At 48.3% G+C, this 23,105-nt stretch overlaps 1 protein-coding gene across 1 annotated transcript in view; it reads right to left on the minus strand.

Moving 5' to 3' along the window:
• LOC126529690 (uncharacterized) overlaps window positions 1-23,105 on the minus strand; it is a 69,431-nt gene continuing 46,326 nt past the window's right edge. Inside the window, exons 4-5 of the mRNA XM_072284299.1 lie at window positions 16,899-17,171; window positions 1-1,072 (exon numbers count right to left, since the gene is read on the minus strand). Of these exons, the coding sequence (XP_072140400.1) occupies window positions 805-1,072; window positions 16,899-17,171 (541 nt within the window). The 3' untranslated portion in view covers window positions 1-804. The remainder of the gene's footprint in view (window positions 1,073-16,898; window positions 17,172-23,105) is intronic.

Raw genomic sequence — 23,105 nt, forward strand, 5'->3', positions numbered from 1 at the left:
TGCAACACTATTATATTTATTTGCATTAAACACACGACCATAGAGGCTCTGTGCGATATGAACAATGGAGAATGGAAACTAGAACATGTGTGCTATGGAAATGCAAACAGGCATACCTGCACGCTGACAGGTATGAAAATATAGTGCCTTTGTAGCAGCACATTTGTTTCAAAAACAGAGAGTAAGCTAGTGGTGTACGTACGCGTTGTTCAAGCATGGCCGACCTGCCTACTTCACGTAAATTGGACTCTCTTAATTCTAGTAAGAAATACTTGCGTTTGACTTGGTAATCCCTCAGAAATACTGCTTCTTGACAGAATGGAACAACACATGCATGCTTGGCAGTCGAGAATTTCTTTTTTCGTTTGAGAAAGGAGCGGCTGAACACGTCCTGTGTGCACCCAGCCACTCTTACCGCCTCCATGTAGTACACAACTGCACATACCTGAATGCGCAAACGAGGTCAAGCAATTCACTGTGACCCACCTTGTTTCGCAGCACTCTGCGAGACATTCCTAACATAACTGCAAATGCACTCCTGGATTTTTGCTGCATGCTTTCAGTGTGTAAACTTGGTTTTCCTCATCGCAATTGCCAATCGCCAAGCACAAACATGAAACCATGGTTTTCAAGTAGTGCTGTCACGTTATCTTGAAATGAACTGTCAATGTAGTCGACCAAAAATGTCTTACGTGCACCCTCTGTCAGCCTATTAAATGAGTCGGTTTCCCATTGCAAGTTGCACGAATTTCTACACATCTGGTTTTGTACTGGTCAGGTCGACAGCACCATCAGGCTGCCCAGTTAGACGGACATCCTGAAGTGCTTGGTTATCAGGTGGGTGCTCAGCTTCTCCTTGGTGCGGAACGCCTGCGAGCACAGGTGGCACGTGTAGGCGCTGGCGGCAACGCTGCCGCCGGCCTGCTGGTGCCACCCGCACACCTTGCAGCCGGGCAGGTTGCACTGGCACGGCGCTCGACTTCCGGACGCAGCCCTGGCTTTTCTCGTGTGCGATCCCTTGTGCCTGGCAAGGCTGACCTGGTTGTCGAAGACAGCCCCGCACTTGTTACACCTGCACACCAGACAACGCGAACGACTGAGAGAACACAGTTGCATTGTAGTGGCGGTGCAAAAAGGAAACTAAAATGTGACTTAAGGATTCAACTACATAATGGGAGAGAACTTGGTCCAAGGAAGACAAGCTACACTCAAATCCCAACAACAGCGGCGAGCACAGTTGTCTAATGTAAAACTCGGGGCTCAAGTCCGGCTGCTATTTATACAAGTCACACCAAATGTTTCAGAGTAATCACCAATGCTCACATATATTCAAGAATGCACTCTACTCAAATTGCAGTCACAATATGATAAAAGAATACTTTCTCACTACAAAATCGGCGACGGCATGAATAAAATTTCAGATAGAGAATGCACATCTTGTGCAGAGTATTAACCTCATAACGCTGCGGTGTGCGCGGCTTCCAGAAGGTACTACACCATTTGCGTCGCACATACATGCCATCAGATTACACAAGGTTCGGTAACAACAGACAGCAGCTAGAACCAGTGATAACCACTGGAGAAACTTTGGATACACAGACACGTCCTGCGCCGAACGATAACATTTCTTAGATGGTGAAATGCGGTCACCGGATAAAGATAAACAAGCAGACGTGTCAATACACAGCAGTGTCCCGATTATTCAAGATCTCTAAATTCAAATTGATCAGCTAATCCTAACAGTTCTGCTAATCCTAACAGTTTTGCTGGTGCACTCTGCTCTCATTAACTTGAACTGATATATTGAAATGTTGGTTAAGTAGAAATGTTTTCTTGCTGTAGTTTCACCCCTTATCTCAAAAAGTTATTGTGCTGGACCCTGGATATCAAAAGGTGAACTGCGAAAATAAGAGCAAAACGTCACTAGCCAAACTACTCCGCACACACCTACGATATCGCTTAACAGTGGAAACAGAAACTTCTGAATAACGCTGTCAACGCCTGCACTTTGTGGCCATGCAAGGTCTTGCAGGAGGCCCCGACATCACTCCCAGGAAAAGGCCGACTTCAGCCGGTGCCGAGCAACTACTCCAGCTGCCCTCGTTCACTCGCAAGCCCAGCGTGCCTCCACCCTTGGCACTGTGCCAAAACCATGACCCGATTGAGCCATGCCCAGGCGGGGGACTCCAGATTATTTCTGACCACCTGGAGTTCTTCAATGTGCCCCCAATGCACGGGACCAGGGGTGTTTTTGCATTTCACCACCATCGCAATACAGCCGCCGCGGCTGGGATTTGATCCCGCGACCTCGTGCGCAGCAGTGCAACACCATAACCGCTAAGCCATCACGACAGGTGCAAGAGAATCTCGGAGAGTGCAATGGCACCCAACCATGGTGTCAAAAACCAGCCCAAAGGAGGCTCCCTCAGAGAAACAGACACCAATCTCAGCGGATATGCTCTGGCTGGTGGTAGGTGCCGAAAGCAACTGCAAGAGCTGGGAATAAGTCATGACCACCACATTGTTGAAAACATGGCAGCCATGGCGTATCTTTTTACTGCTTCTCACACGTTGCCAGCAAAAGCACAGCCTTTGAAATTTAAGCATAAGTACGAGTCGGCGCTCGTCCTTGTGTTGCTCCTATTCTTTGTCCGTTTGTTAGTGCACAAAAAGTTTTAAGATGACTTTGAAATTTGTTACTCAACGGGTTCTATCATAGGCAGTGCGATTTGAACACCACCTATCTGCCCCATGAACAAGAGGAGGAAATGGCAGATAACTCCCACCAAACTTGGCAGTGCATCTATGATTGCCGAGGACTTTCAGTACTTCCTGCCCCTTTATATGGTTGCCTCTGCAGGTTGCCTAGGCAACAGGGTAGCGTCACAACCGGCAACATAGAGTTCTACTGCGATATCTATTGTCACCTTGAATCCAATAACTTTTCTTCTCTAATCAGCATGGTTTCGGGAAAGGCTACTCACGTGACAGACACGCAGTTATAGGAATTCACAAATGACCTTCACTTTAATGTGAATGCTAATGACCAACTGACTGCCTCCTCTAAAGCTTTCGATACTGTAGCTTATTGCCATTTTATTTCCAAGTCGTCTGCCCTTTGTTTAGATTCGTTAACACTATCTTGGCTTTTTAGCTTCCAGTTTCTGCACTGTCAAGGTAGAGAACAACTTTTTCCCTAACCTTTGCGACATGTCATCCTGTGTCACCCAAGGCAGTGTCCTCGGTCCATCGCTCTTCACATACATTAATGACTTACCCTCTAAAATATCAACCTCAATTAGGTTGTCAACTGTTGGCTGCATCATCTACTGCACCATTAAATGTTTCAACAACCGTTCTACTCTGCAAAATTACCTTGACCTAAGCTATATTTGGTGCAAAGCTGGTCTGTTAACACCTCTAAATGCAAGCTAATTCCTTTTAGCCATAAATGCACACACTGTGTTTCAGTATTAATACCATGATTTGCAATATACCCCATTGTACAGACATCTTGGCATCCACCTCTAGCATGACGTGGCTGAGGTCACCACATGTGCACCTTCTTCCTGTAGGGCTGGAGGTCACATAATCACAAGTGCTACAGCTGTGTTAAAGAAGCGCCTGCTCCTTTTGGCCCGTCATCGCACCAGCAGTGTGGCAGCAAGTGTTCGCAGTCGTCGAGCCAGATCTGTTTATGTTTACCCGTGGGAGTGTTACACCATGCTCGTTATTTACCGCATTTATTCGAATATAGATTGACTATTTTTTTCCCGGAAATGTTTCCCATAATTAGCTATTGACCTATATCCATGACCAAAGAAGCTCGACCTGTATTCCGTGATCAAAGCTAGCAGAAGTACCGAGCTAACGGAGTTCCACTGTGTAACAGGGCTGCTGCCAGAGCTGCGAGGACCAAGGCTGCAAACCAAAACGCCCTGGCACACACGTCAATACTATACGTCAAAGCCGCAGTCGCACAAAGCACAAATAATGAAAATAGGAAATTTGTGGCAGAAAAGCGCTAGCACAATATATAAGTCACAACAAGGTTCCTGCTTAGAAAAACACACTTGTTTATGGTTGTTTCCCTCTGCGTCTCCATTTTGCGATCATTTCTGCGTGACAGTTTGCATTTGCTGTCGCGCAGTTGAGCGACACTGCCAACTTCAAGCGTCGAGCGGCACTTTTTGTCGAGAACTCCTACAACTGCGCCACTTGGCGCAAGTTCGACGTGAATGAAAAGCTGACCGGGGGTCGGAGAAAGCGGCGGGACCAACTTTTTGCATGCAACGGGTGGCGTCGTGCTTTTCACAGCCCAGCAAACGGGAGGCACGACGCTCTCAAGAAAGAACTGAGGCTTCGCGTGCGAAGGGCCTTTGGGTGCCCTGCGAGGCACTCAGACGAAAGCCCCGCAGTTGGCGCAGCGAGATGGGGCCGGCAGCTCAACGTCTAAAGCAAGTCGGGGCTCGGTCCAAAAGCTTAAGTGGCACAATGGACTCCCCCTTCGTCGTAGAACGACTTTCTGTCGCCGTTTTCCAGCAGAATACGGTGAACAGCTGGTGGAGTCCCAGTGCTATGTTGTCAAGCTCCGGCATCGGAAGGATTACCGTACGTATTCTCAACCGTAACGCTCCCTGGATTGTAACGTGTACCAATCTTCTGCGACCAAAAAAAATGCTCTCGATAGTAACACGCACCCCTTTGCCATGACTTAAAGAAAGAAAGCCCTTTACAGTAACGCACACCTCATTCTTTCATACAGAAATACAACTTATTCTCATTTGGAAAAACAGATTTACTCCCAATACACTAAAGCTGTGATGAATAAAAAAAGCTGCAGTTTCACCCAAAAGGCGAAGCATCGATTTTGATAGCAAATTAGTAGACAGCTATACAAAGTAAGGATAGTAGTTTTATCAGCTGTATAAACTTGCAAATATTCACTTACTAAATTAATGTGTATGATTTCACGTGCGCACAAGCAAACGAGTAGATCTAACTCAACTGCAGAAACTTGCTATCGAACGCTGGAGTGAGGAAGTGCGGTAGCAGGACCAAGTGAATTGACCTTTGTGCTGCCTCTCGCTTCAACGTGAACTAAGTGACGAGAACACAGCACCTAGGTTCTGCCCCATCGCAGATCGCGTTCAACATAGGCGCCGCGTGGCTAGTAGTAGAATGACTCTCCTATTTGTGTCAGTCTCGCACGCAAGTTTTGGGAAGTTGGAACGCCTGTGATGCAGCCCCATTTTCGCCCATCTCCACACACGTGATCTCTTGCCCTTTAATTGCAGCATCATGATGAACTCGGTGTGTCTTCGCAGTCGGCACTTCCATGCCAATAGAGCAAACACAGAAAACGGGAAGACAGACGGCAGATATGGGGGCCATACGGTGGACTAACCTAAGCACACATACTGCAGGACATGGAGGAAGCTACAAGATCTAGGCAAGAAGTGCGTAGAAGCATTTATATATACTTGCCGAGTCATACTTCTTATATATGCATATATGCTTGCTACAAGCTTCCGAACTCCTCGCCTCGCCCATCGCTGCCATTCCCGCCACCGCGCAGCGTTGCAGTCTACCTTTGTGCCAAGCATGCGTCGTCTGCTGCATCCCAGTGCAGTTATGGTTGTTTGTCGCGATCAAAGGAGCAGTGTTGCGCTGCCACTTCTTATTATACAAAGCACCCAACCAGGAGGGTAGATACACAAGCTGTCTCGTTGAAGTATGAATAAGAGCAGAGAGTCCTGTAAGCGATCTCCTTTGAAGTAAAATGAAAGCAGTTGCTTGGAGAGATTTGAACCGTGCGACGCACATAAACACATCTTGCTGTGACATAAGGCGATTGAAATTGGGCCTTCGCAGCTGCATGGCTACACACAACTGTCATCAATTGTTACACCATCGGCGATGGACCACAAGTGTTACACCACCACTATCCACGGGCAGAATGGCTTGAGTGCAGTTAGAAAGACCCAAGCTCGCATACTTTTCACGTACATCCATTTACAAATCTCCTCGACAAATGCAGCATTTTGCCAACTTACATGCACGCTTACAAGCACTAACTTTCTGTTGAAAGCACGACATTCAGTTAAAGGGAAGAGCGCCCACTTACACCAAACTGCTGCCCTATACGTAACTCGGCTAGCTACATCTAAGCACTGGAGTTCCGTTTTTTATTGTTGAAATTTGAAGGCTGCTACATGTGCTAAATCTTCTTGGTGCACTTGCTTATCGTAAAATACTGTAAAAAGATAACCGTGCGATCCGAGTGTGCTTCAAATGTTTTATGCGTCACATAAGTATCCCTTTTGTGCCAGCTACACACCTATAGCTATAGCTCATACTTCAACAGTATTCCAAAGTTAAAGTTGACAAAAAAAATGCATCCCATCTTTACCATTGGCACACAGGTTAAGGAGTACTCAGGGCAGAAACTATGTCACCTTTATTAAAACAAATTGCTCGTCAAGGGCACACCATAGTCAGTGGTTGTTCCCAAGTATATCTTGAAGTTTAGCCATTTCACTCAGTGGTCCTCCCCAAGTATATCCTTTTATTGCACTTTATTTGCACGGTCATTTTACTGGTATTTTGTTCGCGTGAAAAGTGCACGCACGTCACAAAAGGGAAAATATCTCGGATTCGCTGACTTGGAATTTTAAAAAGGTCAGACTGCAGTCCTCGGCGCTCTCTCTCTCCCTCTCTTTTACAACTGCCGACATACGTCCGAGCACAATGTGCTGGCGGGCTAGTTGGTGTGAATCCATAATTACTTTGTTTAGCGCAAAACGACGGACACACGAAATACAACAGGACAAGGCGCTACTCTCTACTGGCATCATTTTATTGCCTCACTCCTTCATAGACAGCATAATCTAGAGGAACATGCGCAGTGAGCACCATGTGCAGGAACCACCAACATCCGATCACAAGAGCGCACCCATGCGACAGAATCTAAAAAACCATATTCAGCACTGTACAAGTTTAAAGAAGGCATACTTATGCACTGTGACCCCAATGACTGTATGAAGAATGCTTCCGATAACTCTCAGGCGGTGGTGTCACGGCTCTTTTTCAAAATTGTAGCATCACGAAACATGGCTTTGCACTTGCATATTTTACAATGTCGAGCCAAATGGGAACCTATGCCTGTTGGCATAGTTTCTCACTACATTACCTAGAGGGAAATCTCGCGCTGCTGCGCTGTGGTATGCATATTGTGACTTCGGATTGGCATCGTGCTCGGGGAGACAGGACGCCTTGAAGACGCGCTTGGCAAGTACCGTTCCGTCTGTCACAATGATTCACTTTCTACTAAAACAGCACGTGAAAAGCTGTTTCAGCTTTATTATTACGCGAAAACATGTTTTATTTAACTATGACAACTTGTTATCGTGTGTACGACTACATGTTACGTAAAAAGTATCAGCGGGCTGCTAAAGTTGGAGGACAGATGACAAGGTTCGCGCTCGCTTTGAAACAGTTGGTCGTCTGTTCTTGCTTTTCTTCGCTTGGTCGTGCACTGTGGGTGAGTAAAGATGTAATATGCGTGAATGGAAACGTTTTATGAAGGTTTTACTTTGAGAACGCGTTATTTGCGTAGCCATATCCACGTTTTAGACGAAGCCTCTTACAACACCAGCCAACACCAGCCTCGCAGACACATATACCGTCATTCCCATGACGGCACGGTGCCCCCTTAAGAAACTCCCATAGACGGTGGCACCAGATTACCCTCTAGGTGTTATAGCGAGAAACTATGCCTGTTGGTATGGATCGCTCATGTTCTCTATGGCGCTTGTTAACACGGCGGCACTCAGGTCGCTGTGTTAAAGAGTGTACAAAAATAAATAGTACAAAAGGCATGACAACGGTATAGAGGGCGGTCATGTGGAGTGGACGTCCTCTGCTTTGACTTGGGTGGTTGAAATTGAGAAGCAGCGGCGGGACCTTCGACGGCAATTTCCTAGGCAAAAAATTATATACTAGCATGCTGGAAACAATGATCATCTTCTAGGTGAATACTTGTCAATCTAGCTCGACTTAATACTTTCCTTTAGCGTCCCTTCAAGAAACCGACCTCCTCACCAACATTACCTTTGGCATTCTCGATGCTGTATCACCATTCTTCAAAACTGTCTACACCCCCGGGGGCGCACAACTGGCCCAAGATCACAGCAGCGCCGCTCGCTTGGCCCAAAAGCGAGACCGCAGTGCCCTCCCTAGAAACAGGTCGTGCACGGCTTGAGAGAAGTTGTAATGACTAAAGAAAGTATATATATAAATGTTGGCACGTACGAGGTGACCATATAGAAATGCCGATGGCGATACGGTACCGCAGATTTAGGGTCGTGCTAATTCTAATGCGCATGCAATGGTTGGACCCATTTTATCGGGAAAAAAGTGTCCGTTAGATTTGAGTGAACATGGTACAGCAAAACCTCATTAAACCGTACCCGCTTAAACAGTAGTTTAGGTTTAAATGTAGTAAAGTCAAATCCTCCACTCAGTGGCCATTGAAAACAATGTGTTTTGTATCTGCATAAACCATACCAGCTTATTGTGTGCAGATCGGTTAACACGTAATGTTTCCGCTTCTCGTCACGCAATTACGGCGGTGCACTGTCCCCATTGGGCGGCCTGGCAGAACAACAAGCCTCAAAGTTCAGAAGAACGGCCTCCAAGTGCCCTGTGCGTTTGCGCATGAAGCCGCATCAACATCATTTTGGTGCCGTGCCAGAAAAAGTTGTGGTGTTGTGCAAGCTAGGACTCGCATTGTGCCAAAACTCGGATAAAAAACGCCAGGTGTTCAGCATACAAGAAAAATTGGACATTGTTTGTGCTATCGAACGTGACACGAAGTCGGCGCTGGCACGTGACGGGCATCTGCAATTGGCTACGGTGCGTGGCACTTGGAATGCGAAGTTCCTCGGCAGTGCTGCTGCGACTGCAATGTCGGCTACGGTGTTCCGACTTCTTGCCAGTGTTGCCTCTGTTGTTGCCAAAGTGTAGCCTAACATCAGTGAAGAGGACAACACGGAAAGCGACAGCACGGGCGATTGGGGCCCGACAGTGGCGGAAGCTGCGCATTACGTGAGCCTCACGAATGCAATCGACGTGATGAGAATAGCAGCCCGCAATGAAAAAAGTGCCCTGCGACTTCTGCAGCACAGTGGCACCCGTGCACAGATTTTCGTTTATAGAGATTCCACAGTGTGCAACGCCAACAAGGAAGCGAGTGTTTTCCGCCAAGCGAGTGTTTGCCGAGAGAGGGGGCTGGCTGAAAAGCTGGCTCGCAGCTTCAGTACGGCTGAGGCTGCTATCATCGTTGCTAGGCAGCCGCCGCATCAAACAAAAATAACACTTTTGTCGCAGGAAGTGAATAAATACTGCCAGTTTTTGCCCTTTCATCGCACTCTCTCCGCGTTCTGTTTTTGACAGGTAAATGGGCGATCTCAGGCTATTATGGTTAAGCAGTACTACCATTTAGTATGTACTTTTTCCGAGCTCCAGCAAACTACTTTAACGTTGGCCAGATTGGAAACGCTGACCAAACACCGGCCTACCTCGACATGGCCAGTTGCACAACAGGATGTGCGCCTGTCCACAACGGGCGAGTGCACACGATTCCCTGTTGCGCTGTGCTGCACTGCAGGTGAGAGGAAGCTGCCGCCGAACCTCACTGGAAAACCATCTCAAAGAAAGAGCACTTCCCCAATAAGACTGCCATCCGCACAAATGAAAAACGATTCACGAATGAGGCAATGGTTAAATAATCGTTCGAGACGGCTTGGACGAAGCAACTGGGAGCAGGCTTGGACCTTCCAAACGTGCTGGTCTCAATTGAAGGCCGCATTTGCCCGACTGTCAAGGAGACCCTACAGAAGGCAGTCACAAACCTGGTCATCATACCTGGTAGTATGGTGTGTCAACTGCAACCATTGGACGTCGCTGACAATGGGCCTTTCGAGGACCACCTTGCCAAGTCCTACAGAGAACAAAGGACAACGCCACCACGACAGTGACGGGGTGCAGCAAGAAGGATCCCCTCGACGAAGTCGCGATGTGGGTCAAAGAGAGGTGGACCTGCCATCGGGAATTGTCGAGACTGGCTTCAAGAAATGCTGCATTTCAAACGCACTCGATGGCACCGAGGAGGATGTCGTTTGGGATGCCGAGGAAGCCTGCGAAGCATCCGACGGGGATCCCGACATTTCTGGCGAGGACGTGGCTCGTGGCAGCGACTAGGAGTGGCCGAGTCGAACTTATTGTCACGTTCCAATTTTTCTGTTTCTCAAAAGATATTGGCCAACCTAGTTTCCGAGCATGTTTTTATTTCTCAGAGAGCACAATATATACGGGTTGACCTATATTTGTGCTCGACCCGTTTCTGAGTAAATACAGTAATTAGTAAGCGAATGTTCACTGCACTTTATTCCGCCAATGAAACTACGAACCTTTGTGTTGTCTAATAATTTGCTGTCTAATAATATCTCAGTTCACCGCGACTCCATTAATTTGCACTAGGTGGCTCCACTTTTCAACATCTGCTACTTGGAAAAGAAAGAAATTACTCTCGCATGCAAGGAAATTTTAGTAGAAGAGCATATAATACCATTTTAGGCCATACAATAATGACTACAAGCAAAACAACTCTCCCTGTGGAGCTTTTTGGTTATGTGAAGGTACAGTCACAAATAAACATTTGGAGACCACGGCACCTGAAAAGCTTTAATACATTGCGCAAACACAGGTATGCGCTCCAGATTACAGCTACAATGGCCAGGCCGCAAGAAAAAAAAATACACTCGGCACTTTGGTTCCCGAACTCCTCCTGCCCGCGACTGTACGCCGCTTGTTTGCAGTGTCTCATTATCGGGCAATGCCACATGACATTCTTGCACCACTTTCCTTTTTAAATTAAAAATACAATTCCTCTTTCATGGGATACAAGCACGCTCATTTCCGTCAACCTGACACACACACACACACACACACACACACACACACACACACACACACACACACGCACACATTCTTCGCACTCCAATCCCAAGACATGTTTCGAGACTATCCCTTATATGTCCATCACATGGCTTTTCAACACCCAGTGCGACAACATGCGGTCCTCCCTGCCGTCCACGGATTCCTTGAACTGCGCAAGCACTGCAGACAGAACGTAGGCCCACACCTGGATGCCCCCTTTGTGGTGCAACAGCCTTGATGCGCCGAAAACGCGTGACATGGCTCTGTTGCCGCTAGTTTGGACAGTGGTGGGGATGCCCTTCAGAGTCTTTGAAGCAGCCACGGGGACAAGCAGAGTCTGCTTGTGGAGCCCCTACTGTCATGGTTGGAGCAGATGCAAAGTTTCCACGAAAGCACACACAAAAAAAGGGAAGTACATAGTTGAGAGAATTCTCTTTGGTTTACACAATCGTTTCCTCATCAGAATGAGGAGAAAGTAAGTGATTCACCACAGCACATCCCGATGTCAGCAGTGGACTGCACAAAGCTAAGGAACATTAAACGGAAAATCAAGCAAGCCCTATTCTTCCGAAACTCCATTCTCTTCAATTTTGCAGTAATAAGTAGATTATTAAAACAGCAAATGAAGGTCACAGTTCAGCATATTAAATTTTGTGCCAACACATGAGCACCAGTGTGGTGCCACAGATTTCAAAATACTTTTTCATAATTGGGCCGGTAAAAGTTTTTGAAACTTGCTAAGTTCAGACATTTGGGCCGGTAAAAGTTTTTGAAACTTGCTAAGTTTACACTTTTGACCCTTAACATACAACGTAGTCCACATTCAGCGATAAAAACGAAGACTATGCACGAGCAGCCACCATCACAATTTATGACATCGAAACAAGCCACGGTGGGGATTCCACGGCGACGCCACTTCTCGATCACCACTGTGAGAGCCGACGAGAATTGCAGATTCTGCACTGCTTTTGTGCAAAATAGATACACGATTTGCCGATTCATTCAGTAAACGAAGGCGTGTTGGTGTAGTAAGCATTTGCTAACTGTTTTCTGGATAACCTTGATCATTCGACACATGGTTAATTCGGACAATTTTTAGTACCGAAAAATCCGAATTAATGTTGTTTTGCTGTAACCATCATCATCAGCCTACTTAATGCCCACTGCAAGACGAAGGTCTCTCCCTGCGATCTCCAATTACCCATGTCCTGCACCAACCGATTCCAGCTAGTGCGTGCAAATTCCTTAATTTCATCACTCCATGCACCTAGTCTTCTGCTGTCCTTGATTGCGCTTGCCTTCTCTTGGCACCCATTCTGTCACCTTAATGGTGAAACGGTTATCTAATCTGCGCATTACGCGACCTGCCCAGCTCTCTTTCTCTTAATGTCAATTAGAATATTGGCTATCCCTGATTGCTCTCTGATCCACACCCCTCTCTTAACGTTATACCTAGCATTCTTAATTTCATCACTCTTTGCGTGGTCCTTGTTTTCAAGCTTCTTTGTCGGTCTCCAAGTTTCTGCCCCATATGTTAGCACTGGTAGAATGCATTGATTGTACACCTTGCACATTTTTTCTTTTCAGTGATAATGGTAAGCTTCCAGTAGGAGATGACAATGTCTGCCGTATGCGACCCAACCCATTTTTATTATTCCGTGAATTTCCTTCTCATGATCAGAGTCCCCTGTGAGTAATTGACCTAGGTAAACGTACTCCTTCACAGACCCTAGAGGCTGACTGACAATCCCGAACTCTTGTTCCCTTGCCCAGTTATTCATTATTATCTTTGTCTTCTGCATATTAATCTTCAACCCCATTCTTACACTCTCTTTGTTCCTCAATCATTTGTTGCAGCTCATCCCCAGTGTTGTTGAACAGGACAATGTAATCTGCAAATTGATGGTTGCTGAAATATTCGCCATTGAGTATCACTCCTAACCCTATCCAGTTTAATAGCTTGAATACTTCTTCCAAGCACGCAGTGAATAGCATTGGAGAGATTGTCTCTCCTTGTCTGACCCGTTTCTTTATAGGTATCTTACTGCCGTATTTACTCGCATAATGATCGCACTCGCGTAATGATCGCACCCCTGAATTTTGTCGTCAAAATTTGATTTTTTTTATTTCCCGTGTACCGATCGCACCCCGAACTTGCCGCAGCGATATGTCGTGTGCCAAGTCTAGCTAATAATGATCGCGCTTACCATCTGTCGAAAGCTACGCGAACGACTCGTCTGCAAACACCAAACATTCTTAAGTAGATGCCTCATTTCATTACTTTCATCACTTTCCGCACTTCCATGACAAAAAGAGGTACAACCAAACTTTCCTTTATTATGGATAGGCTTTATAATGGTTGTGGTCAACAAAAACAAAAAAGGCGCCTTTCGATTCTTTTCACCTGCACTCGTGAGCACGCAACAAATCGTGCTCGGCAATGATAGTAGCCACGTTTACACTGATACATTAAAACTGTACCCTATTCATACGTCGACACTTGTAACACAGCTAAGATATTCGCCCAGCCTTAGTGGAAACGTGTCGTGTTAGGATAGTAGTGAAGACAGATGCCGCAGTTTCTGCAACACGCCGGCCATGCGTTTCTGTCACTGGCAGCTAAGCAAGCCCATCTGTTTCTGTCCCCTCAAAGTGGACATGGCTACGTTATTGCCGCAAACTTGCCGATATTAACGATATTATGCATCCCTGATACGGAAGAAACTGTTTCAATGCACGTAATGTACTCATGAGAAGAAAAAAAATTACCGACGGTTACGTTACTTCCTAATGCGAAATTTGAGCGCAGCAAATAAGCTGTTTCACCTTTTCGATAGATTGAGGCAAAGAAATCGAGCAACACATGTATGCGCTATCACAGAATTTTTTTTTTATTTTTCACACGTATTCCTTTAACAAAGACTCCACTAACAGTTCTTGACAGTCATGAAGGAAGCTTTGTGGTCGGAGAAATAGACTCATATATGTTCGACTTGGTACACCAATGCTTGATTCTCAAAGACGAGATCTATACAAGTGCCTCGCGAGGTTGTCACAGCCGTGGGACGCGTTACAAGCGAGAGGAACGGGATGTTCTCCCGCATAAGTGTTAGGAAATTGCTGTTTGTCTTTATGTCAACATTAAAGTCCCCCACTACTAACATCGGTGTGGATCGATGGACGGTTAATGCGAGTTGCAGGAAGTGCACAACGTCTTTCGTGAGTGCGGTAGGGGCGAAGTAGGCAGCTACTACCAGCAAGCCGTTGGGCAACTTTGCGGCGCACAGTTCGCCAACTTCATGTGACGTGCCAAACATTTCGACTGGTATTGCAGAGAGACCTGTGCGCAAGTAGATAGGACTTCCATCGGTCGTCTCGCTCATGGCTCAGAAAGAACTGGCAGATAATTTCGCAGTGGCGAACGGCAGCGGCAATTTCGGCTCGGGCGGTGCACATATACAGATCCGCCGCCACCGATCTGGCTCTCTGATTGCCACCGCACAGGGCGAACGGCAGCGGCAATTTCGGCTCGGGCGGTGCACATATACAGATCCGCCGCCACCGATCTGGCTCTCTGATTGCCACCGCACAGGGGTTGCATTGGAGGAGGAGCGAAGAAAGGAATTAAGTTCGAGCCGGCGCTTTGACAACCGGAGACTCGCAGGAAGAGGGGGGAGGGGGGTGGCGTGTACACCCAGCGGCAAACGATGGGGGCAGAAGCGCGCGCAGCAAGCGGACAACACGATAAAGGGAGGAGGGAAGAGATAGCAGCGACTGACTGATGCCGCTGACGCCGATAGTGAGTCAACCCCAGCTGCGGAGTTGGTTTCAGGGACAACGCCGCCGATGCCGACACAAACAATATGATACCCTCGCTTCCGCAGCGCTAAGAACCAGGTCTAGCCGTGGGAAGGTGGTCACGTATTCGTCGACGTGCCGGGGCCTACGTGAAATAACCGGCGCGTCGGCAACTGAAGAGCACCCTATCCGCCACACAAGAACAGGGGGGGGGGGGGGACCCTTTCCTCCTCTTTCTGCATGGCGGCGACGGTGTTCTATGCAGTAACGTTATCTTGATTCTCTAGCGGCGTCAGCGGCATCCAGCGGTATCAGTCGGTCGCTGCTAGCGCTGGGGGGATGAAAGGGGGGCGGAGCTGGTTACGAGGCCGACGACAACGCCGACGACGACGCGAAACCCAGGAACGGACGCCAAAGAGCTGCGCTCTAAAAAAAATTGCGTTCGGCTTGCTCCGCCGGCCGCCATTTTTGTTTTGGTGTCCCGCACCCGCATCCCGCAGCAAAAGCGGGACGAAAAAAAAAATTTTTTTTTTGCGGGAAATTTAACCCGCGTAATGATCACACCCCTGAATTTGCGTCAATTTTTCTGACAAAAAAGTGCGATCATTATGCGAGTAAATACGGTACTTTTCTTGTGGAGATTAAGGTAGCTGTAGAACCTCTGTAGATATTTTCCAAGCTATATACGTAAGCGTCCTGTACGCCTTGATTACGTAATGCCTCCATGACTGCTGGTATATCTACTGAATCAAATGCCTTTTCATAATCTATGAAATCCATAGAGAGAGGCTTATTGTACTCTACGGATTTCTCGATTACCTGATCGATCACATGGATGTGATCCATTGTAGAGTATCCCTTCCTGAAGCCAGCCTGTTCCCTTGGTTGACTAAAGTCCAGTGTTGCCCTTATTCTACTGGAGATTATTTTGGTAAATATATTATAAAATACTGGGAGTAAGCTAATGGGCCTATAATTTTTCTATTCTTTAACATCTCCCTTTTGGTGGATTAGTATAATGTTGGCATTCTTCCAGTTCTCTGGGACCCTTGCAGTCGATAGGCACTTCGTATAGAGAGCCGTCAGAGTTTGAATCATTATGCCTCCTCCATCTTTGATTAAATCGAGTGTTATTACATCTTCTGCCGCTTTTCCCCGTTTCATGTCTTGCAAGGCCCTTCTGACCTCCTCGCTAGTTATAAGAGGAGTCTCTGCAAGCTGTTCATTACTGCTTTGAATGAAGGTATCGTGGCTCCTCTGGGTACTGTACAGGTTAATATAAAATTCTTCCAGCTGCTTTTACTCTACATTCGAGATTGCTGATATTACCCTATTCATCTTTCAGTGCATACACGTTGGTTTGTCCGATTCCAAGTTGTCTTCTCACTGATTCATGCTGCATCCATTTTCCACAGCATCCTCAGTCTTCCTCACGTTACAGTTTCGAATATCACTTATTTTTGCCCTGTTGATCAGTTTTGACAGTTCCGCGAATTATATCCGATCTCATGGGCTGGACACTTTCATTCTTTGTCGTTCCTTTATTAGGTCCTTTGTTACTTGGGAGAGCTTACCTACTGGTTGCCTTGGTGCCTTACCTCCCACTTCAATTGCTTCCTCTGAAGCCAGCCTAGTTACGGTTTCATTCATTACCTCTATGTCATCTTCATCTCTCTGTTCTAGAGCTGCATATTTGTTTACAAGTACCAGCCTGATTTGGTCTACTTTTACCCTTGTGCATTTAGGTTGGCCGGTTTCTTCTTGACCAGTTTTTCTCTCTAACAACTATGATCACTGCACTTTACCCTACATAACACTTCTACATCTTGCACTATGTTGGGATCAGCAAAAAGTATGAAATTTATTTCATTTCTTGTTTCAACATTATGGCTTTTCCAGGTCCACTTTTTGTTCCAACACTTCCTAAAGAAGGTGTTCATTATTCGCAGCTTATTCCTTTCCACGAATTCTACCAACGTCTTTCCTCGAGTGTTCCTAGAATCCACGCCGCAGTTACCAATTGCTTGTTCACCAGCCTGCTTTTCCCCCACTTTTGCGTGGAAGTAGTATCGTACGCAGTGCACCGGCAGGGAACGTACCCGAACGTCTTGGTGCCGTCGCCGCCTTCTCCTTTGGCGGCCGCCTTCTCCCTCGGCGGCTGCCTGGTGGCTGCTCCCTTGGCACAGGCGAGCCTGTGGCGCACCAGCCCGCCCAGGTACTTGTAGATGCTGCCGCACCGGGAGCACTTGAAGAGCGGCCGGTTGGCGGCCACCCGCTTCCACTGGTGCACCTGCTCGTGCTTCAGCAAGCCCCGCAGGGAGTCGAACGACCGGCCGCACCACTTGCACGGGAACGCCGCCCCACTGCCACCGCTGCGTGGGCAAACCCACCGGTCACGTGCACACCCAGCATCCAGTGCCTGTGGGAAAGCTGCGGCTACGTACGATTTGTTTGCACTATGCAATAACGCATGGCAAAATTGAAAAGGCTCCAAGTCTGCCGGTACAGATGGAAAGATTGAAATAGAGCCATTCTCCAAATAGTGTAGTCCCTTCCATCGTTCGAAAGCTGTTTTTCTTATTAAGATCTTCACTTCAAATTGCCAAACGGCACAGCAGGAAACTAGCAAGCATGAGAAACGCCAGGTACTGAAGTTTGGGGTAGTGCAAGCAAAGGCAAACAGCGCGTGCCTTGTGGTTCTGTTGAGATAACAGCCTGAACCAACTTAAGTAGGCGCAGCCAATCCAGTTGTTTGGTTTAGAAACCAGGAACTACTCAATTAATCTCTCTGCAATTAGAAAGAGGTGGGGAGGGAGAAAGGAGAACGCCTGATAGCAACTTGTGTTCGTTCCGAGTTTTCAACAGCTTCAATAGAAAAATGTATTGGGGGCTCGGGTACCATTAAGGGCACAAATGAAAACTCAAAGAGCATGCGCACGCAGTCGCGCATGCACACGATGGCAGCAGCCCATTTTTCTGTCCACTGCAGGACGAAGGCCTGTGATCTCCAATTACCCATGTCCTGCGCCAACTAATTCCAAATTGCACCTGCGAATTTCTTAATTTCATTGCCCCACCTACTCTTCTACTGTCCTCAACTGTGTTTTGCTTATCTTCGCACCCATTCTTTGACCCTAATGGCCAACTAGTTATCCATCCTATGCATTACATTGCCTGCCCACCTCCATATTTTACTCTTATTGTCTATTTGAATATCGGCTATACCCATTTGCTCTGATACACACCACCCTCGTCCTGTCTCTTAACGCTACGCCTAACATTTTTCATTCCGTTCCTCTTTGCACAGTCCTTAACCCTTTGAGGGTCGAATTATTTTAAAAAAAACTTTCCCAGGTGGTGGCGTTGCGCCGAAGAAGACGGAGAAGTGCGGACGTGCGTCGAATGGGCTCTGACCATTCTGACCCCCCCAGACGTTCTCAATCCACTGGGCCCCCAAATTTTGTTTGGAGCTTAGAGGACACACAAGCTGGACCACCTGGATACCGAATTCAAGACGGTAGGACCAATTTTGGGCTTTTTACCGCACTTGGAAGATTCCGCGTGGCCGCGCGGGCGCTAAGCCTAACCGGGCTTAGCTCAACTACGGGCGCTCGCGGGTACCCCAGCTCGCTTCGAGGTGATGATGCAGCCCGGTACGGACCCCCCGCCCTACGAATTATCCAAGTTTTGACCCAACAACGAGCGGACTACCCCAGAATTTATTGGAAGCCCAGGAGATGGACGAGGACTAGCTCGGCACCACCGACTCCGAGAACTCGGTAGACGGGGCGATCGAGGATGCCGCCATGCGAGAGCAGCAGCACGAACCCCAGAGAGAAGACGAATCGAACTGGGAATTGGCCCTGTCCAAACGCCAGAAGAAGCGACAAAAGAAGATGGAACTCAACGCTCCCGGGAATTTTCCGTCCACCACTCAAGGTGACCCCAGCGGAAAAACTCCGGCCACTGCTCCGCCGGCAGCTGGCGCGCCAGCCGCCGCCGCCTCGAATAGCGTCAAGAGAGGAGCGATGCGGCGACCCAGGCCACGGCTGCCCCCGCTCCCCAAGGACGATTTCAAAATCATATTGCGGCCGAAAGGACTCGTAATCAGATCGCTCCAGACCCACCAAGTAGCCCGCGCCGTAGCGGCAGCGTGCAACCACCAATGTAAAGGAGAAGAACTGATCATCAGACTTCGCACGGGATCAAACATCATAATAGTGAGCACGGCAAGCGAGACGGCCACCCAACACGTGAGACGCATTTCCAACCTCACGTTCGGGGAACGCTCGTACGATGTCAATGCTTACGTGGCAGCTCCGGAAGACACCCGCCGCGGCGTGATTCACGGAGTGGACCCCGGGACTTCGCCGGAAGAACTGAAAGCCAACCTGCGGGTGCGGACTCAGGGGGTCAAGATTCACAGCGCCCGAATGCTGGGAAAATCCAAGTCGGCTGTCATCACCTTCGACGGCCCCATAGTCCCGAAACAAGTCATTTATTACAGAGGCGAAATGTGGTGCTACGCGTATCGTCCCACGAGGCAGGTATGTTATATCTGCTGTCAACAAGGTCATCGGTCGGACGTGTGCCCCAATCCTGAAGCCAGGGCGTGCAAGCAGTGCGGTACGCAAAACCCGGCGGAGGGCCACCAATGCACACCCAAATGCCTGATCTGCGGCGGAGGCCACGTCACCGGGTCCAAAGAATGCCAAGACAAGTTAAAGAAAGCCAGGGAGCTGCGCAGCAACCACGGCGGCACGGGAGGCGGCAGCCACGACAGCAGACGCCGCAGCCGGGACGACCGCGGTGAGAAGCTGCGGTGGTTCAGCTCTGAGGGGGAGACCTCGTGGAGCCGTTCGAGATCCCGGGCTTCACGGAGCCGGTCGAGGAGCCGTTCACGGTCCTTCCCGCCCCTGGTGCCCCTGGACGGCCAGCAGCAGCAGCAGAAAAAGCAGAAGACACCCGCACGGAAGACCGGAGTCAAGGTGAGCTGGGGAGCAGGAAATCCCTGGTTTGCTCTGCACTCGGGAGGGGAGGTTAAAAAGGACACAAACACAAATACCAACAACGCGCCTAAACATCAGGAAGATGCGAACAAAGTAATCGCAGCCCTAAGACGCGAACTAGAACTTGCCCGCGTCAGACAGAGCGAGCTAGAACGCCAGGTGGCCGAGCTCACGAAGGCAGTTAGGGACCAGAGACCGAGCAGCCCTCCGCAGCCGCAACCCGACCTAACCCAACCGCCGCACTCGTCGCAGGCAAGCAACGAGAACTTTAACAAATTTAAAGCCGAAATGCAGCAGATGATGCAGCAGATGCAACAGACGATTCAACAAACAACACAACAAACGCAAGCGCAAATAACGGAATTACGCAGCTCGATCCGCAAACAAAAATTCACCGAAAACATCAGAGAGAAGGCATACCACCGTCCTGCACTGACAGCCCTCGCCAACGCGACCACGACTAACACAGAAGCTTAACATGGCCAGAAAAACCTTAAGCAAACAAGAACATCTAGACATATGGCAATGGAACTGCAGAGGCTACCGAAGGAAGCAGGGCCTACTTCAACAATATATTCACACACAACAAACGGTACCCGACATTATTGCGCTTCAGGAAACGGGCACCACACCAACCCTAGGAGGATACACGTGCTACGAAACCCAGGAAAAAGGAAGGACGGCAATCTTAGTCAGCAAAGCGATCATAGCCATAAGCCACAATAGGATAGCCGAAACAGACATAGAGCACGTGATCGTAGAAATTATCCCAAAGAAAAAGAAGAAAATGGGCAGCATCTTCATCGTAAATACCTACAGCCCGCCGAAACAAAAGAAAGCCAAATTCCAAGAGCTCTTCCAAGGCGCCAGCAAACTGGCAAAGGGCAACACGCTAGTCGTCTTAGGCAATTTTAATGCCAGGGACAAGAGCTGGGGATACAAGAATTTCAACGTTAAAGGAAAGACACTAGCGGAAGCGGCAGAGAATGCAGGCTACATCCTCCTCACAGACCCGGAAACTCCGACCAGAATAGGCAACAGCGTCTGTACCGACACTTGTCCGGACCTCACCTTCATCAAAGGACCATGGCAGGCGCAATGGGAAAACCTGATGGAAAATCTGGGGAGCGACCACTACATACTCAAAACCCAAGTGACTTCAGACAGACTTAAACGGCAGCTAGGAACAGTCAAAATCACTGATTGGAACGCATTTAGGAAAGCATGTGACAGACACCTCAGCGAGGGAGGAATCCAATTAATTGAAGAATGGGGAAACATACTCAAGCAGAGAGAAGGCGAGCACACCAAAGAGGTCAAAAGAACAACGCAGACACCCGAGGTGGATGCCAGGCTTCTTAGGCTATGGGAAGCAAGACGCGGCTTAATCAAGAGGTGGAAAAGGCAGAAACACAACAGGAAGCTCAGACTTAAAATAGCAGAAATTACAACGAAAGCAGAGGAGTACGCAGCACAGTTGGCGAGAACGAACTGGCAACACTTCAGCGACTCCCTGAACGGAACCCTGAGCACAGCTAGGACGTGGCATATCCTGAAAGCGCTCATCGATCCGACTAAAACCAAGGCAGAGAATAACAAATCAATATACCGGCTAATCCACCAATTCGAGGGAACCGAAGAGGAACTCTTGGACAAAGTGCGTGTCAAATGCTTCGGGGACACGAACCCGGCGGCATATACAGGGGATTACCGGGGAAGAGAAAATCCAAGCTTAGACAGACCCATCACTCGTGAAGAGGTCTATGCAGCAATCAGAAGCACAACTAGAAACACGGCAACAGGTGCGGACAAAATCAACAACGCACTCATCCGAAATCTCAGTGACGAGCTAGTCGCAGAACTAACCGACTTTCTCAATAAGCACTGGGCAGCGGAGACCGTCCCCGATGATTGGAAACATGCAGAGGTAGTTATGATACCAAAACCGGGCAAAAAGCTACAAATCGAAAACCTAAGACCCATCTCCCTCACATCATGCCTTGGCAAGTTGTACGAGAGAGTGGTCACGATAAGGCTACAACATTACATAGAGGATCACGAATTATACCCCCACAGTATGTTCGGATTCAGGGCGAAGCTGTCGACCCAAGACGTACTATTACAAATCAAGGAAGAAGTCTTAAGCAACGTTCCCAGGAACGGAGAGAACGTGATAATGGCATTGGACATTAAAGGAGCCTTTGACAACGTGAGCCATGAAGCCATCCTAGCGGGCCTGGACGACTTGAACTGCGGCAGGAGGGTTTTCGGCTACGTCAAAGCTTTCCTGTCCAACAGAACAGCCACGATAGGGCTAGGAGAACTCCGCTCGGAGAAGTTCCATACCCCCAACAAAGGAACCCCCCAGGGATCAGTCATTTCACCAACGCTATTTAACATAGCAATGATCGGCCTTGCGAAACAACTCAAAGAGATCGAGGGCATACACCATGCCATGTACGCCGACGACATAACCATTTGGACCAACACGGGATCACTTAAAGAAAAAGAAGAAAGACTGCAAGAGGCTGCGACCTGCGTGGAGAACTACGTGAGGGCAAGAGGGCTAGCCTGCTCCACCGAGAAATCTGAGCTGCTCAGAGTCTGGAGAGGGAAACAGAATCGCACGGTCCCGACTAGCGACAAGCTCAAGCTTGGCGTCTACCTCGAGGGAAAACTAATACCGGAGAAAACGCTCATAAGAATTTTGGGCATGTGGATACAGTCGAATCAACGCTGCTCACACATTCTCGCTCTACTCAAGACATCAACTCTTCAAGTCGCTCGCATGATAACGCGCGTCTCCCACAGACGCTCAGGCATGCGAGAGGAAGACACGCTAAAGCTGGTTAGGAGTCTGGTGATCAGCCGGGTTACCTACAGTCTCCCGTACTACAACCCAATCAAGAGCGAGATTCAGCAGATAGACGCCATCATACGCAAATCATACAAAACCGCGCTCCACCTACCACAATGCACATCCACGGAGAAGCTCTTGGCACTAGGAATTCATAACACATTCGAAGAACTCAGAGAGGCACAACATGTTGCTCAGCTGCGCAGACTTCAACAGACTCCGTCTGGCAGGGAACTTCTGCAGAAGTTGGGATGCAGCGAACAGATACAAGAAACCCAAAGAACCGCGACTATCCCGGACAATATACGAAAAACAATCAAGGTGGCTCCCATTCCCAAGAACATGGACCCCAACCTACACGAAGAACGCAGGAAGGCGAGAGCCGAATACATCCAAAAGTCCCTAGCTTCCCAGGCAACAACGGTATACGTGGACGCAGC

Source organism: Dermacentor andersoni, chromosome 9 (assembly GCF_023375885.2).
Source record: "Dermacentor andersoni chromosome 9, qqDerAnde1_hic_scaffold, whole genome shotgun sequence".
Taxonomy (NCBI): domain Eukaryota; kingdom Metazoa; phylum Arthropoda; class Arachnida; order Ixodida; family Ixodidae; genus Dermacentor; species Dermacentor andersoni.